This window comes from Heliangelus exortis, chromosome 18, assembly GCF_036169615.1.
Source record: "Heliangelus exortis chromosome 18, bHelExo1.hap1, whole genome shotgun sequence".
Taxonomy (NCBI): Eukaryota; Metazoa; Chordata; class Aves; order Apodiformes; family Trochilidae; genus Heliangelus; species Heliangelus exortis.
The window spans coordinates 4,922,449-4,939,657 of NC_092439.1; the positions used below are offsets into that span (position 1 = coordinate 4,922,449).

The window sequence follows — 17,209 nt, forward strand, 5'->3', positions numbered from 1 at the left end:
GGATACCTTGCACCAGCATGCACTCACCATGATGCTGACCAGCCCTTGGGGTTTTTTGGTAAAATAAAGGTTGTTTGACTAGATATGTGAAAATAATAAGACCTTAAACACAGAGCCTGCAATTTTGTGAAAGGGAATCCACATTTCTGTGAGAGCCATACATCTTCAGTGCTGCCCTCAGCCTCAGGATGGCCCTTGGTCAGGTGGGGCTTCTCTCCTTAATTTCTTAGCAGTTTCATTCACATGTTAGGAAAAGTAAAAACCTGTTCACCTGTGTGAGCAGGGAGATGCTTTGTTTGTGACTCAGTCCTTAGCTGTGTGTCCTGCACCAGCCTGGTTGCAGGATGCTGCTGTCGAGTCCTGGCTGCTGTTCCTGGAAGGCAAAACCCCTGGCAGTGGGCCCAAGGATCAACAGATTTGGAACCCCATGGAGTTAAGGTGTTCCAGATACTCCAGGAGTGGGAGATGAGACTAATTTGTCATTCAGCTGTAGCCTGTTTATTCAGAAAAAAAATAAAGCCAGAATAAAGCTGAAAGCAGCAAGCTGGTCTAAAAGGGATGACGCCGTCTTCACATTAACAGGTACATCTTATACCTCCACAGATTTAGCACAAAAAAAACCAAAAACAAAAACCCAGAATAATTCTTAGGTAAACATTGTGAAATAGGATTCCAACTTTAACAGCAATTATCCTTAAGTAACTTATAGTTTGGAGATTCTATGGGAAAAGAGCCAGAAAGTGGCTAATGAGAGTTATCACATTATATATTTTCTGTTTTTCTTGAGATGTGCATGGCCTTTTTTCTTTCCATAAGTAAAATGCAGTTGATGGTTTCCACAGCTACAGTCTTTCTGGAGTTCTGGAAAAGGAGGAGAGCTGTATTAACCTATGACTGGGACCTCATAGACTGGGAAGATGAAGAGGTAAGACCAAGCAGAAATAAACCTATAAATCTTTCTATCATCAGGATTTAAGTGAAAATATCAATACATACTGGATGCCAGGAATCTGAATTTATTATTCAGGTTATATTTTTATTTCTAACACAAGCTGCAGAGTAAACAAGTGTACTTGAAACTTTATAAGTATACTTTGTCTTATGCAAATAGCCTTACAATTCCAAATATAATTTTCCATTAATTAAAAGTATCCTTTGAAAAGCTGAGAGGAAATCTTGTCTGTACTGGAGCTGCTATTGGTGTCAGCACAGATTTCCATGTCTATGGTTTCCTGACTGGCCATTCCTAATCCTGCCAGGAAACAGGACCAGGACAAGCAGATTTTTTTTATCTTTCTGAGAGACATAACCTGTTTTTTAACATTCTGCTATCAGTGTCAACAATAGTCTAATAATTTTATTACTTTATTTCATAAATCACTAGTTAATATAGCTGTAATTTAACTATATTGGGGATTCAAATTAAGCCTAAGTGGAGACTTTATCGTCACTTGTTTTATAGCTTTCCATAGGTGGTGTCTATTAATGGTTTCATATGACAAAGAGCACTATCAAAACAAGCATTAATTTATAGCTTTCTTATCAATTTCTGCAGATAAACTAATGTTAGCTTTATGACCCACAGTCCTTTTTAGTATGCTCACATAGTAGGAAAGGTTCTTGTGGTTTCTATTGGTCTCTGGCACTGTTTCCAAGGGTTTTCAAAAGAGCAAGTGATTTGGATATTTGATTTGGAGCATTACAAAAAAGAACATGGATCAAAAAACAAATGTCTGATTTTTGATACTTCAATGAGATGAAACAAGTAGTGCAACAAATGGAATCCACTTTGTTATTCCAGGAAGAGCTGCGCCCCCAGTTTGAAGCTAAATATTCCCAGGTGGAAAGAGTAAATCCCATCACAGGAAAACCTGAACCTTTCCAGCCTTTTCCTGATAAGCTCAGTCGACTGATGGTGTCTGTCTCAGGAATATTCTTCATGGTAACACTTCATTCTCTTGGAACTATTGTAGCCTTTAATCTTACTCCAATGTAAATATTAACAAAAGTCATGAGTGCATTCATTACAATTAATGCTTTTGTGTAATTTAGGCAAAGCTGACTGTGCTGATCTTACTGCTTGTTTATGGATCTCTTTTTAAAAAGATATAGGATATTTAAATTGTAAAAGAACAGTAAAGAAATGTTTTAATTCAGCAATCTAGTATTTTTGTTCTCTCAAAGTCTGCTCACCAGAACAAATGGCAATCCTTAAAAACTTGTTAATTTATTAGCAATGATTTCAGATATGGTTTATTTTCTTCTAATGTCTCTATTCATAAACACCTGTAGATTTCCCTGGTCCTCACTGCAGTGTTTGCAGTTGTGGTGTATCGTCTGGTAGCCATGGAACAGTTTGCCTCTTTCCAGTGGTATTTCATCAAGAAGTATTGGCAGTTTGCAACATCTGGCACTGGAGTCTGTATCAATTTTATGATCATCATGTCACTCAATGTCGTAAGTCTTCTTTTAAAGGAGGGATTAATTTAAACAATTTTTAAAAGGTTACTGAGTTTACTGAATATATTTACTGAATATCTATACATGTTCTTGCTTATTTATATAGTTGTATCTGAAGCTACTACTTCAGAGTGCTTTACCCTTTCTAGAACTATGTCAATGTTTTTTTTTTACTGTGGACTTAATCTATCATTGTACATCTTTGCTTATATCACCAAGTCAGAATAGTTCTTAGTACTGTTTTCTAAACTTCCAATTTTTTTGTTACATATGGTAACTCTAAGTCATAAAAAGTGCATTTAAGTGAACAGGCACACCAAAGCTATCAAAAACAGCCTGCAGTTAATAGTAAATACTCAAAGAAATATTTCTTAGAGTTCATAACTACCTTGGGCTAATTGTCATTTAAAATAAAGACTGAAGATAATCAATACACAGACAGATGAGGAAGTTTGCAGGAGGAGGCTGATATCCTCACTAGTATGCACCTTCCTGCAGAGAAAAATTGTATTGTGTAAAGGCTTTTGCCTACTTTTAGATCACATAGGTTTGGTCCTGAAGTCAGATGATAAGCATCTAACTGTTTATTAAGAGAACTCTTGGTGTCTGAACTCTTCCCTCAATCTATTGGCTCTTGGTTTATCTTTATTGTATGTTTGATGCATGTACTTATATTTGTATATTTACATGGATAAGGGAACAGGAGTAACTTAGTTCAGTGAAGTCACTTAAGGAAACTATAAATCCACTTGTAGCTGGGATGTCATCCTCCCTTCTCTGTCCAGATGCCTTGATGCTGAAGGGTGACAGAATAACCAAGCTTTCTGTGCTTTTCATTCTGGATTTGGCACCACAACAGGCAGCATGTGTTATGCTTACACTATCTCTCATTTCTGTTCCAGGTATATGAAAAGGTTGCTTATCTCCTGACAGACTTGGGTATGTAGTTCTTTACTAGTGGTGTGGTTCTTGCCAGCTGTGGCATAAACCTTTATATTATGAAAAAAAGGGTTTTAAACTGCATCTCTGCATGATGCTATATTGACAATTCTCAAAGCAAATGAGCAGTAACAAAGAAAGAATGATATGATTATTTCACTAATCAAAGCATAGAAAAAATGGAATTTGTACTTCTACTTTTTATGGGTAATAATATAAAATTAAAAACCTGTCGTGTTATAATGGAGAAAAAATCCAATCGAACTCTCTTACAGTGCTAAAAGAAATCTTTTTCCATTCTTCCCAAATGATTTGTTGTTGTTTACCATTTTTTAGTTTGAAAATTAGTATTGAAAGATGGATTAAGATAAAATTCTTGTCAAAGATAAAAAAATAGTTTCATAAATTTTAAAGTAGCTCTAATTCTGTCACAATAAAAATTTATGCTGAAGCTCCAGTCATAATTCAGTCACAGAGGTAATGCTTTTTACCTTATAAACAGCAAAAAAGACACTATTTCAGACCTCCTACATCTTTTAATGTTTCTTACTGACGTGATTTCTTTTATCTATGCAGTTGATCCTGGCACAGTTTAAATGCAGGCTCGATGCTTAAATGTAGCAGCTCCCTCTTCTGGGTAACCTCTTGAAGAGCATGTATTAAACATACTCAAATCTTGACTGTTTTACATAAAAGGCAGGTTAGAAAGATTAAGAATATCCAGTCAAGTTATTAAAATTATTAAAATATTTCAAATATTTTTTCAGATCCCATTTATTTGTTTTCCTACTTAACTTTTTTTAATATATTGTTACAGACCAGGAAATGGGAAAGAAAATAATGATTTCATATAAGTATGCAAGCTGATTTTCCCCAAAATAAACAGAGGAATTGTGGGGTAGGGGGAAGAAAAATAAAACAAAAAAACCCCACCAACCTTCTTGAATTTAGCAGGATGGAGCATCAGGTGTTTGAGCTCAGTAGCTCACTGCTTCCTAAGGTGTTTGACATCAAAGTGAAGGAGAATATCTTAACTTCTAGGAACATGTAAAGCTGGTATAATTTACCTAATCTAATTTAGTCATTTTTGGACCAAAGTAATTAAGTAGTACAAATTATAACTGGAAACCCAGGCAGTTTAGACTGCCAATTCATACATGTGCTTTAAAACTGTCATAGATGTACTATATTCTGATTTTAATGCATCTGTCAAAGAAATGTAACATTTTTTCCCCCTTCCCCAGATTAATTTTAATCATCAGTTTTATTTGTATTGTGTCTTTTTATTTCTATTGTGTCTTCCCACAGAGCATCCTAGAACAGAATCAGAATGGGAAAACAGTTTTGCCTTGAAAATGTTCCTTTTCCAGTTTGTCAACTTGAACAGCTCCATCTTTTACATTGCCTTTTTTCTTGGCCGGTGAGTTCTCTTTTTAACTGCTTTTCAAGGGAAACTTTCACAAAGTTCTTAAAAATTGCTAATTTTATAGATTTGCAGATAATATGGTGGCAGTTTGAAATGCAGGATTTAGAGACCCATCTGTTTCTGAGGATAATTAATGACAAAAAAATTAATGTTTTTAACAGTATGTGAGGGTTGGGCCATTGAAATCTTTACTTATTAAACTAAACAGTAAAAAACGTTGACTTTTTAAGTGGGCCTGGTTCTATGACTTTCCTACTAAATAAGAATTCAGAAACTTTGAAAATAAAAGTGCATCCTAAGTGTGGGTTTGCATGTAGCTCTGTGCTAATGGGCTTTATTAATTTTTGCTTGTTTATTCCCCTTTGGTTACATTTCCCAGGGTCCATTTCTATAAATAGTAAATAGTGTCTGGCAGGTCTTATACAAGAGGAGGAAGCAAAAATTCTGGCTTCAGTTTCTGTGTGAATCTTTAGCTTAGAGCATGAGATACAGGACAGGTCTGACCTTGCTTCAGCTTCACTTCAACTTTGTTCTGCTCAGACTTTTTCCTGCAGAACCTACAGAGTATTCCAGGGCACATCCTATGAAGTTTTACAATATAATTTCAGTGCAAGATTATTTTAGAAACAAGAACCTCTAGTAAAGACTGTTGGTAATATCTGCTACTCACATCCAGTGATTCATTTCCCATACAATTTCTAAACTTCTCCATATCTTGCTGTGTCCCATCTTTAGCAGGACCAGGCATGGCTTTGGTTTCTCTGTCATTTACAACTTTCCCTGAGTTCACTCAAAATTTTGATTCAGTTTGTCCTGCAAAAATCTGTTGGGTCTGTAAAAAGCTTTTAGTTATGATGGGTTTGGAAGTGATGTTATGCTTCTATGTCCAAGGGTGCAATCCAGTTCACCCTTCACTTGAGCAAATACATCCCTGTGCTGCAGTAAATTCCTGTGCATTGCAGTGACTTATCTTCTTAGAAGTAGGTTAAAGAGTCTGAATATCTAAGATCTAAAACTTCCAAAGCTAGAATTTTTGTTCTGGACATAATAAAAGCTTAGAATTGCTTGCAAAATGATGGTGCTTGTTTGCACTCTGAAGCTACCATATCCTACAGATACCAGATTTAAGCCTGTGTGATTTAAAGTGTTTGTATGTCATGACTGCTCAGTGAATGTTGTGAAATAACTACTGATACAGGGTGTTCCTGGAACATCCACTGAGAAACAGGAATCTTGTTTTCCAGGTTTGCAGGTCGCCCAGGAAAGTACAACAAGCTTTTTAACAGATGGAGACTGGAAGAAGTAAGCAATCTTATTTTGTGTTCCTGTGATATTTTCATGAGTAAAAAGGAAATGGCTGAAGGACACGAATTATGTCTAGTTTGAAAGATTTATTATTCCATCTAAGTGCAGTGAAGGGTAAACTTTTATTTATAGCAAAGGATAGGAAACAGATTTGTTTTTTTCTTCTGCATTCTCCACTGTGCTAAGGGACTGAGCATGAGACAGGCAGTTCTTTCTCTTTGGGAAAAGCAAACAGTGAATGGTTCCTTACTTCACAGGCACTGCTGAGTCCTACACCATTGGTATATCCTGGCTATGTAGAATTTTTGGATGGAGGACATAGATACCGTGCCATCGGATTTTTTTTATCAGCTGCTTAATTTTCAGCCAGTGTCAGAATACTGATTTAAAAGAAGAAAAATTGCATTTTCAAAATTTAGCTTGAGAATGTATTAGAATTGTGCCTCCCTTGGTGTCACCAGCATGCTGAAGTTATCTCAGAAAACCAGGTTTCTCCTGTTGAACCTTAGTAGCCACAAAGGAAAATGCCAGAACTTTGTAGTCTAAAAAAAGTTTGTTTAATAACTGACCACTTTAATATGACAGTTTGTATTATTAAGATACTGATAGAAGAAATTCAGCTACTAGGTCTCTGTTCATGCTTAGGAAAGCAGTGAAATATTGTGCCATTCTTTTCCAATGAGTGCATAGGTACAGCTCCAGGTGAAATGGATTAAATCACATATCTAGTACACATACCCTTAGCTTCAGTAATAAGATCAGTTTAAGGTTAAGAAACCATATATCTAAAGGTTGTTCAACTAAATTCTCTGTTAATATTTCTCTTTTTAATATTTCTTTTAGTATTTTTAGCCAAGGTTAGTGTTTTTCACTATGAGTATTTTCCATTCACCTTGTGGACACTAAAGGAGTTCTCTGATTTTAGCTACTGATCTTTTTCTATTTCATTTCAGTGTCATCCCAGTGGCTGCTTGATAGATCTGTGTTTGCAAATGGGAGTCATTATGGTTTTAAAACAAATGTGGAACAACTTCATGGAGCTAGGCTATCCGTGAGTACAGATGTTGAAATTTCTGTCAGAAACAGTCATTCCATATTGGTGAGATCCAGTGACAGGGAAAAACACTTTGAGTGGAGGGCAGAATTTCATCATTAATTGAAATTTGTTATCATCATTCATTGATGAAGACAATGAACAGCTGAAATCCTGATCTCTGGAAGTGTATGTTCATATGCCCATAGAATGGGGTTCTTCAGCAGGTTCAAATTTACATGTCTTATCTTATTACCCAAAACCTAATCATCAGTGTGGATTTTCAAACTTCCCTGAAGGATGAGGAGACCTTGCTACTAGAGCTTACCCAAGGCTTGTACCCAGTGCAGAGTACTCAGTGCTCTGAGGCCTTAAAATAGTTGATAAATACATAAATGGGTCCATGTTCTTCCCCTGTGTGCTGTAGGAAGCACAAATAGTCCACATTTGCCAAAGTAACTATTTCAAGTACAACACATTTTTGCAGAATATTTCCACTGTTTGTATCTCACACACTGTAAATTTATTCCCAAGGGAAGCATTTACTGCTACTCTAAGATAAAGCTTCTCAGGGTATTTTAACCATCTAAATTGCTTATTGTGATTTCTGTTTTCTGTAATACAAATAGAGCTGTTCAACTACTGAAGAAAGTTTTCTTGACACTGGGAGAACATATTTTCAGTAAAAGAAAAAGATTGCTCATTAAATATTACAGGATGTAACATAAATCATTATTTACTTTTTAATGCTCTCACTATGAACGTTTTTTTCCTGTTCTTTTTTATTTAGGCATGAAGGTAAATTCTATAAAGTATCTGCCCAAGCAAATTCCATATTCTGAAAAGCTTATGCCTAACATCTACAGTAAAGACATAATCAAAACCATAATGCAGAACTGAGAACTTCTGGAAGTTCTTTGAATTGTGTGTTATATGATATTGTGAATACTTACAGAAAATACCTAAATAAACATCCAGGTGTGATTCAAAATAGGCCCACTTACTTCAGAATGTTAGCAGTTAATGCTGGAAATTACTGAGGAAGTCAGTAAATAATACTCTGTTTCTGTACTAGTTTATTACAGAATTGGTGGTCACGACGCAAAATGAAGAGAAGTGGGCAATTAATGGAGCAAAAAATTTCTCTACCTCAGTGGGAAAAAGACTGGAACCTGCAGCCTATGAACCTCCATGGTTTAATGGATGAATACTTAGAGATGGGTGAGTAATTTAGGGAGATAGCAGTTTTCTTAAGTGGGACTGTGTTGCACAGCAAAATGTCTTTTACATTTGCATTTTCTAACCCCAGAAATGCCTTTCTAGTTTTGCAGTTTGGCTTTACCACCATCTTTGTTGCTGCCTTCCCACTGGCACCTCTCCTGGCACTGCTTAACAATATCATAGAAATAAGGTTGGATGCCTACAAGTTTGTCACTCAGTGGCGAAGACCTATGCCTGCAAGAGCAACAGACATAGGTGAGAGAACCTAATGACTGTCCCTGTCAGGTACCATTTCTTTGTGTTTCCTTCTTAAGTGCAGTTTAACCCTTGAAATATTTCATGGGTCAAGAGTGAAGCTGAAAATGTAACCTACAGATCTCTATGACAACTCTTCTGTTCTGATGTGTGGAGCTCTAGGTCTAAAATCCTATCCAAAACCAAGTGAATTTAGAAATTAGACATAAGGCTAAATTTTGTTGTAAAACTGAATTGAATAAAAAGCAAAGTCTTTCCAAAATCTTCTATTTGGCCTTTATAACCAAAGATCACAGCTGTAGCTTTGCTGCTTAGCTATTTCTTCTCATCAAGCTGTGCCCTACTCTAAGAGTTGATTCAGGTGGTGGCAGGAATGTGGGGACATGGCTGAATCTTGGCTTGCTTTTTGAAAGGAAAACTGTGTGACTAATGACGAATTTAGCATCATTAGTAAGACTCTATATACTTCATTAGACTGTAAACTGATGACTTCCTTGTAATTTTTTTCTTATTTCTAGGTATCTGGTATGGGATTCTTGAAGGAATTGGAGTTCTGGCTGTCATCACCAACGCCTTTGTTATTGCCATCACTTCTGATTACATTCCACGTTTTGTCTATGCATACAAGTATGGTCCCTGTACAGATCAAGGGTACAGACAGGAGAAGTAAGATATTCTTAATATAAACTTCTGTATTTCAGGGGAAGGGCACTTGAGCTGCTGCCTTTCTGTGTTAAGGCTCTTAACAGATATCAGTAACGTTTTACCTTTTACATCTGTGCAAACTTCTGCAGATGTTAAGTGCAAGTAGCTCAGCCATCCCAGAGAGTTTGCAAACTAAATCTGTGGTTGGAGGTAGGATAGGATGAAAAGAGAAAGTAGCAAAAAAAGTTGGTGTTTCATGTGTACACTACCCATTTGATAGAGAACTATATATTTTATTTTCAATTTTACCAGTAGTGAGTGGATGTACCACAGGAAACCTGAAGGTTCAGGAGGTATAATAGGATTCCTAATGTATCTCTTTTTAAATGTTCTTTGCCTTTCAGAAGGCCCTTTTGGAAAATACAGGACAGATTTCCAGGGGGATGGCATGTTTTACATGTCTGTGGTTTTCCAAAAACAGGCAACAGTGTCACTCATACAATCATAATTCAATGTATTTATGTGATTTCTGTCATTAATATTAATAAATTGATGCCTTTAAGATGGCTTTTTGGGACATATGCACTGTGCATTTTACTCTGTGAAAATTCTTTGATTCAACTCATAAAAGCTGTCATTTTTTTGCTAGGTAGTGCATGAGTGGTGGCAGATTTTGCAAGGATATGAAACTTCTCATTTCAATGCTTCTCTAGCTATCTTTCTAAGTTCAGTCATTTTAGGAGACAGTGAAGAACACTTTAACAGTAATTTTTTATTCATATCTGCTAGTAGTTAAGAAGCAAAACCATAAAAAGTACTGAAAATAGATTTTTAACAGTGTTATTCATAAACCAGAAGTTGTTTGTTTCTTTCCAGCCAAACTTTGCTTCCCTGCTTGGTATTTTAGGGTTGCTTTTGTCCTGATAAGCCAATACAACACCGTGCTCACAGTATGTGATAGCAGAACATGTTTGCACACAGAATCTATGCTACATAACCACTTTGTGAAGGAATTGCTTACCTTTTGTCTTTTTCTTTCAGGTGCTTAAAAGGATATGTCAATAGCAGTTTGTCAGTGTTTGATCTGAGTGAACTTGGGATGGGCTACTCAGGATACTGTCGGTATGTCTTGATGTGCTCCCTTCTTGTAACACAGATGAAGATGATAATGCAGACATGAAGTTAAAGTCAGTGCTTAATTAATTTTTAATTAAAAGTCAGTGTTTAATTTTCAGGATAATTTCTTTTTTTTGTCTGCAAAAGCAGAAATTCAATACAAAATTAGATATGAGATGGTGTGAGTGCCCTCTTTCTCATTTCAGATTTAGTTTTACAGTGAGACTTAGCTTGGATTGACTGAGAGGGTACAGAATCACCTTACATTTATGCAGACTTTGTCTGGCAAATCTGTTTCTTATAAGCAAAGACAAGAACCAATTTAGAGGCAACACACTTGAACTTAGCACTCCAAAGACTCAGCTTTGTAACAACAAAATAAATCATTTGCTCTAGATTTTTTCAAAGCAAAAGATGCCATCTTATAAGCAGCCCTATTTAATTGCCTGATTGGGGGACTATCCTCCTGTTCCATTTGATTCTCTTTGAAGTATTTTTTCACATCTGTTTCTCTCCTTTTAGCCAGGTCTGGGATAAACTAGAGATCTCTTCACTGTGTTCAGGTTCTTGAGCACAGGTCAATTTACTTGATTTTGCTTTTTGCTTTACAGGTACAGAGATTACAGAGCCCCACCATGGAGTTCAACTCCCTATGAATTCACTCTGCAGTTCTGGCATGTCCTGGCAGCACGACTGGCCTTCATCATAGTCTTTGAGGTTAGTCTTAGTCATACACAGGAAAAAATCCTTTCTACCTGTTTAGAGTACAAGATGATTTTTTTACAGTAATCCCATTAATAGTCAGTATTGTCAGCTGCTTTTTTATTACAGTCACAAGAGAGAAAGAAAAATTTCTTCCCCAAACTTGTCAATTGGCTGTTTCAAACTGAACTGGCAAAGCATGCACAGATTTGAGAGCCCCTCCAAAATTGTATTTCCTGACCTGTTGTCTCTGCCTTCCAACTGAATCTTTCATTTTATATTTAAAAAGAAGAAATGCAACTTGTGTGTATGTTAAGTGCAGTTGTTACAAGTTACAAGTTAAATGTATCAAAAACACAAGAGTTGCTTTTCAGTCATGACGTGAATCTGTGTCTTGCCACAGCTTTTTAGGCCATTCAGTGTAGGCCTAATTATTCATTTAATAATTATTCATCATTGAAGCAATTATTTTTGTTCTTTTTTTTCAGCACCTTGTTTTTGGAATAAAGTCTTTTATTGCCTACCTGATACCAGACATACCCAAAGACTTGTGTGACAGAATGAGGAGAGAGAAATACTTAGTCCAGGAAATGATGTATGAGGCTGAACTGGAGCATTTGCAGAGAGAAAGAAAAAAGAATGGGAAACAATATCACCATGAATGGCCTTAGTCACTACTATGCTGCAACAAAAACACTGGAAATTGAAGAGTGAAGTTACAAAATGAAGTCACTGGCATCAGTGCATGAGATTCGTGGTGTATGTGTGTTCTTGCTGGGCAGTACAGTTGCAGACTTTGGTGTGAACTGGAAAATAGATGCTTCCAATGAAGAAAATGAAGAGCCTTACCTGTAACTGGTCTGTGGTGAGCACCAAGGACTGGCACTCAGGAATGTGCAGACAGATTTAAAAATTTGGACACTTAGGTTTAAAAAAAAGGCAATGAATTTTCATGCTGTTCACCAAGATACTAACAGCATAATGAAAATAAAATTTACCTGTGAACTTACACAGTAAGGGCATGACTAAAATCAACTTAAATGATATCCACTACGTCTACAGCTTTTGATTGCTCAGCTCCATCTGTAATGCCTCTGAAGAAAAGAGCAATTGTTGCCTTTGTGGCCATAATTTGATATCAAATGATCTTTCAGGCTTACTGTTTTGTCAGGTTTGTCCTAGTCTCTTGTTGAGATTGTGGATGTGGTCCTACCCTAAAAAAAGGGTCAATGGCTGCTTAATATATACTATGCAGTTTGAGATTTGCACATCAGTGTCACTCATTTATCCTTCTAGTTGAAAACCAAAAATTCTAAATTCAGAGAAAACAGCAGCACTAAGAGAACATATCTCCTTGCCAACATTGCAGCTATATTTGAAAATGATGTGGCTGTTGAGTTGTCTTTCCATTTTTGTGTGCAGAAAGGCCACCTCCACACACTTCCAGGGTGGAAGAACCTTGTTTTCATGCTCTGATGTAGCATGCAGGTGTCTCACTGTGTTACTGTTCTCTTTGACCTGTCTGGGCAATGATTCTACAACTTCACAGAATGCTAACTTGAAATATTCTCATACAGTGCAAATTACTTTGTCCTGAATATAAAATGAATTCTTTATAGTATGCAAGCTTATGCAGATATATATCAGACATACAGTATTGTGACTTGCTTGTTCAGGGAAGGAGAAGCAGAGCACCTTATAACAATGCTCTTCTTTTTTTTAATAGTAAATGTTCCAGTAATGTGCACTTCTTTTATTTGCCTAAATAAGTCAAAGCATGGGATTTAGATACAGGCAGATATGTATACAGGTTGTATATAAATGCATACACACAGTGGTTACTTTTAGGGTTATTTTTATTATGATTTGTATGCCTTCTTAAAGTTCTTGGGGGGCTTTTTGGATATAATCATTATATTTATGTAAAGAATCAAATTTCATTTTTTATGTGCATACAGCAGTGTTGCTTCTGGTTATAGTCACATTTTGGTGATGAGATTGTCTGTTACTAATGTTTCACAATGTGGGAAAAGATAAGCACTTAACAGCAAGAAGTGTGCAGGGTTCACTTGCAGAGAAGGAAGTGGAGAAACAGTTGCAATCATTCTGTTTCTCTTGTACAATTTTAAATAATGCTTCTCTATATTGGATGAAAAATATTAAAAAAAACCAGAGTCAACAAAGCACAGCAACTATAAAAGCTGAAAATTATATCTTTTTGTTTTGTTTTTAGGGATAAAGCTGCAGTAAAATCACTGCTGACAGATAAGAAAAGAATTTTTACTACTTACCAATACCCTATGGAGCCAAAAAGTGTGATTCCAGTATTCAGTTGTATGTATTAGCACAATCATTTTATCATGGCATATGAAACTTCTCTTAAGAGAGGTATCTTAAGAGACCTTAATTCTTTAGTCATTTCACCATACTTATGAGATTTCTTGGTTAATTTCAGCTCTCTGTGACCAGACAAGGCAACTGTAGGAGTATCTAGAGTATTGCACAAAGGAGGAAAGAAATTGGAAGGTATGGTCTGGTCAGATATAATACACATTAGTTCTGTCATAAAGGGCTGCTGGAACTCAACTTCCCATGGTTTGCAAAAGCTGTTTTGTTCCTTCATGTTCTGAGTTGTGTGTTAAGCTTCTCAGGAGTCTTTATCAGAAATAATTAATGCCCTTTCTTCCATGCTTATAGGATCACACAATTTGATATAATTTATTGTCTCTCTATTTCATTTAGTGGATTATCAAGCACTGTTTGGCAGCATTAACTGTGTGTCACAGTTGCTGTTTCTGTGCCACGTAGTGATAGTCATACTTCAGTTCTTCAGATGAGCTCTTTTTTAATGTTTTCTCTCAAAACAAATACCTTGGCTGGCTCAAGGTATAAAGATACAGGATAAAAGTAGGCAACAATCAGAAATACTGATTTATTGTTTTATACTTTCCTGTTTCTGCTGTGGATATTAGCACATGTCAATACATACTTAGGCAAATTCCAATTGGATTTAAAAAAAAAAGATAAAAACCAAAAAAACAACAAAACACGTGGGAAAGAATACATTCTTGTATTTGATAATAAAATATATATATTATGAATTATTTTCAACACTGGTGTAGAAGGTATCAAAGGCAAGTATGTAGGTCTGACGTTGTGCATTCTACACGCTGGAAAAGCACAAGAAGTTTTGGAGAAACACTGTGTGTGTTCCTTTATTTTTGAAAGACACCAACAATATCTAAAAGTTTTGCCACTACCTATCCATTTGCTTAAGCTGAGAACTTTTTTGCTAGACTTTGTTTAGTAAGCTGTTTGCATTGACTGCACGTTATGTTATACTTAAGTATAAGGAACACACTGTCCTCAGGAATAATGTACTTTATGAAATGGTGAATGAGCTTTTCATATTCTAAATATTGTCTTTCCAAGCAGATGACCAGTATGAACAGACTGTGCATGCAAGCTGCATTTGTGAAATCTGACAAAGCTTTAGAACTTCAATCTGTGCAAAAAACGCTTTGAATCATTGCAGATCTGATCTATGAAAACTTTGCTCTATGCATGTGCCCCCTTAGAGAGACTGCATGAGCAACTTGATATTTTTAAATACAAAGGATTAGTCCAAAATGTCTTGATTGTTCCTCATCAAATTCCATGTCTTGATTCAGACAAAAGAATTTTCCATTTCACAAACAGCAGATGTCCACATACATGATACACACCTCATTTCTAGTGACTTTTTCATTCTAAATTTGTGCCTAGTGTGTGCGATATGAATTCTGGTGATTTAAAAAGAGTTCTGCTTCATCAGCCATCCTAGTGAAAGGTCTCTTCTTGGAGCCCCAAGCCTGTCTCCATATAGAGGGATGCATGAACAGCTCAGTATTAACATCTGAGCTCTAGCAGGGTTGCCTGAAGATTGAGCACAGGCTCCCTGTTAACCTACAGTTCAGTTTCCTTACCAGAAGGACAGAGAGCATCCTGATACAAAGTACTAAGATTTTTAAATGTTTTTCTTTTCTATTCCTTTTTGTTAAAAAAAGTATAGAAAAAAAATTAGATGAACATTGGAGTTAAGATTGATGATGACAAGGCTAAAATTTCCATAGTGATGATGGGTGCTAAGTGGGGTTTTGTTAGATGTTACTCCTTGGAAGTTCATATCTTCATAACTTCAAAACACATCAGCTATTGCTATGTCCTTTACCAACACCAGTGTGTCATAAATTGTGTTTTCAGAACCATTTAAGCTCAGTTGTGTCCTGTTGAAAAATCTAAATTCCTGTAGTGGAAAATTTACTAGCTTGAAAAGATCTTTCTGAACCCAACCAAGCCCATATTTTACTGGGGTAAAATGCAACAAGGCAGCATGTTTGGTCTGAGTGTGACCAGAAGCCAAGGGCTCCATTGCTCTTCACCAATTTTTTTCCAGAACCCCAACAAAGTTCTGCAGAGCAAAGGGAGTTGAAGCTGGGGCATGGTTGCAGCCCTCCTGCTCCATTTCCTTGTCTCCTCTGGCTCATTCTTCACTCATCCTTGGGGTTTGGTTATATGATGCCTTCTTGCTGACAGTCCAGTTTCCAGGGCAATTCCATAATTAGAGGTTTTTTTCATGTCCCTAACTGAGCAGCCAAAGCAGAAAGTGCACACATTCCAGTTTGGTGCTGGTTACAAGTCACTGGGCTTCACTTTGGGCAGAGCAGTGTGAGGAAGCAGGGGGAGCATCTCCCTGTGCCATTAGGCCAGGAGTTTCTGGATCTGTCCCTTCAGCCACTGTCCCAAAAGTTTTGCACTCCTCAGTTCCCTCCCTAGAAGCACAGAGGCACCCGAAATACCTGCCACAATCTTAGCATTTTAAAATTTGTATGAATAGACTCATATTGACAAATTTTTGTCCTCAGACTGACATTGCAACTACATTTACCCAAAATTTATATTGCCTTGATTTTGGCATAATCACGATAGCACAAAGTTACCACAACAGCACAAAGTCCTAATGGCACAACAAGGAACTGTTGAGAAATCACTTTGCTATTCCATATTAAGCAGCAACTTTTTAAATCTAGGGCTGGGATTTAGTTGTGAAATGTTAATGGTGTATTCCTTCCCCACTGCACTGGAAATTACCTTGTGCTACTTGTTCTGTTGGATGGTTCTAACTTTTTGCCATACCCTCAGTAATGTTTAGATGTTCTCTGTAGTTTGCATTTTTGCCATGAGCTGGTTGTTAGGATGCTACTGGGTGAGAAATTAGGATTAAACCCAATGCAGCCTAAAGCTAATGAGATTCTAAACACTGAGTATAAAGTGCTTTTTCTGTTAATGATGAAAAAAAAAAGGAAAAAAAAAAAAAAAAGAAAAAAATCAGATCACCTTTTTATTTTGTCTTCTATTTAGATGACTCAGAGTTTTGTATTGAAAAATCTTCCAAACTATTGGCTCTAATTTTTACCTAGAGCATTATCACTGAAATTTCAGTTCTTTGAAATAATCTCATGTAAAATCTAACTGAATAACACTGGTCAGTCATTTTTTACTCTGATAGTCCTGGCTAACTTGCAATATCATGATCGTAAGAGATTTCTTAAAATGTGTATATATTTGAAATTTATGTAATATTTAAATAAAACTTGGTTTCTAAGTAAGGAATGAGAATAAAATTTCAAATATTTTTTCTATTCATAAATCCACACTTTGTAAGTAATATTTAAAATATAGATTATAGTACCACAGAGTGTTTCAGAGAAATTTACTTTTCTGCAGTACAAGCTAGAAGTTCCTCTGACCTGTCAGCTTTTGGTTTCTTTTGTGTTTTAAGGTTACTTTTACAAGCCGATATGTACCCCAAAATTAAAAAAAAAAAAAATCACTGAGGAAAAAGTTGTTGATCTGATTAACTATTGTAAGACACTTATGGCATAAATTTGTCTTTGAGATGCTGTTTACTTTATCAAGGTTTACATGTACAAATGCAACTACTTACTGTATCATACACATTTGAATATTGCATTTTTTTCAGTAATAAACTCGGATATCTTTGAAAGAGTCCTGGAGCTTCATTTTGACAAATATTCAAAGTTAATTAAAAAACCAAAAAACAACAA

The 17,209-nt window shown here is 36.0% G+C and overlaps 1 protein-coding gene across 4 annotated transcripts in view; it reads left to right on the forward strand.

Moving 5' to 3' along the window:
• ANO3 (anoctamin 3) overlaps positions 1 to 17,148 on the forward strand; it is a 104,273-nt gene extending 87,125 nt beyond the window's left edge. For all 4 annotated transcript variants that reach the window (XM_071762170.1, XM_071762171.1, XM_071762172.1 and 1 more), the window contains 13 exons: positions 843 to 925; positions 1,802 to 1,942; positions 2,293 to 2,457; positions 3,363 to 3,399; positions 4,708 to 4,819; positions 6,070 to 6,127; positions 7,084 to 7,181; positions 8,239 to 8,384; positions 8,487 to 8,639; positions 9,158 to 9,305; positions 10,326 to 10,406; positions 11,012 to 11,117; positions 11,591 to 17,148. In XM_071762170.1, coding sequence (XP_071618271.1) covers positions 843 to 925; positions 1,802 to 1,942; positions 2,293 to 2,457; positions 3,363 to 3,399; positions 4,708 to 4,819; positions 6,070 to 6,127; positions 7,084 to 7,181; positions 8,239 to 8,384; positions 8,487 to 8,639; positions 9,158 to 9,305; positions 10,326 to 10,406; positions 11,012 to 11,117; positions 11,591 to 11,773 — 1,511 coding nt within the window. In that variant the 3' untranslated portion in view covers positions 11,774 to 17,148. The remainder of the gene's footprint in view (positions 1 to 842; positions 926 to 1,801; positions 1,943 to 2,292; positions 2,458 to 3,362; positions 3,400 to 4,707; positions 4,820 to 6,069; positions 6,128 to 7,083; positions 7,182 to 8,238; positions 8,385 to 8,486; positions 8,640 to 9,157; positions 9,306 to 10,325; positions 10,407 to 11,011; positions 11,118 to 11,590) is intronic.
• The last annotated feature ends 61 nt before the right edge of the window (positions 17,149 to 17,209 follow it).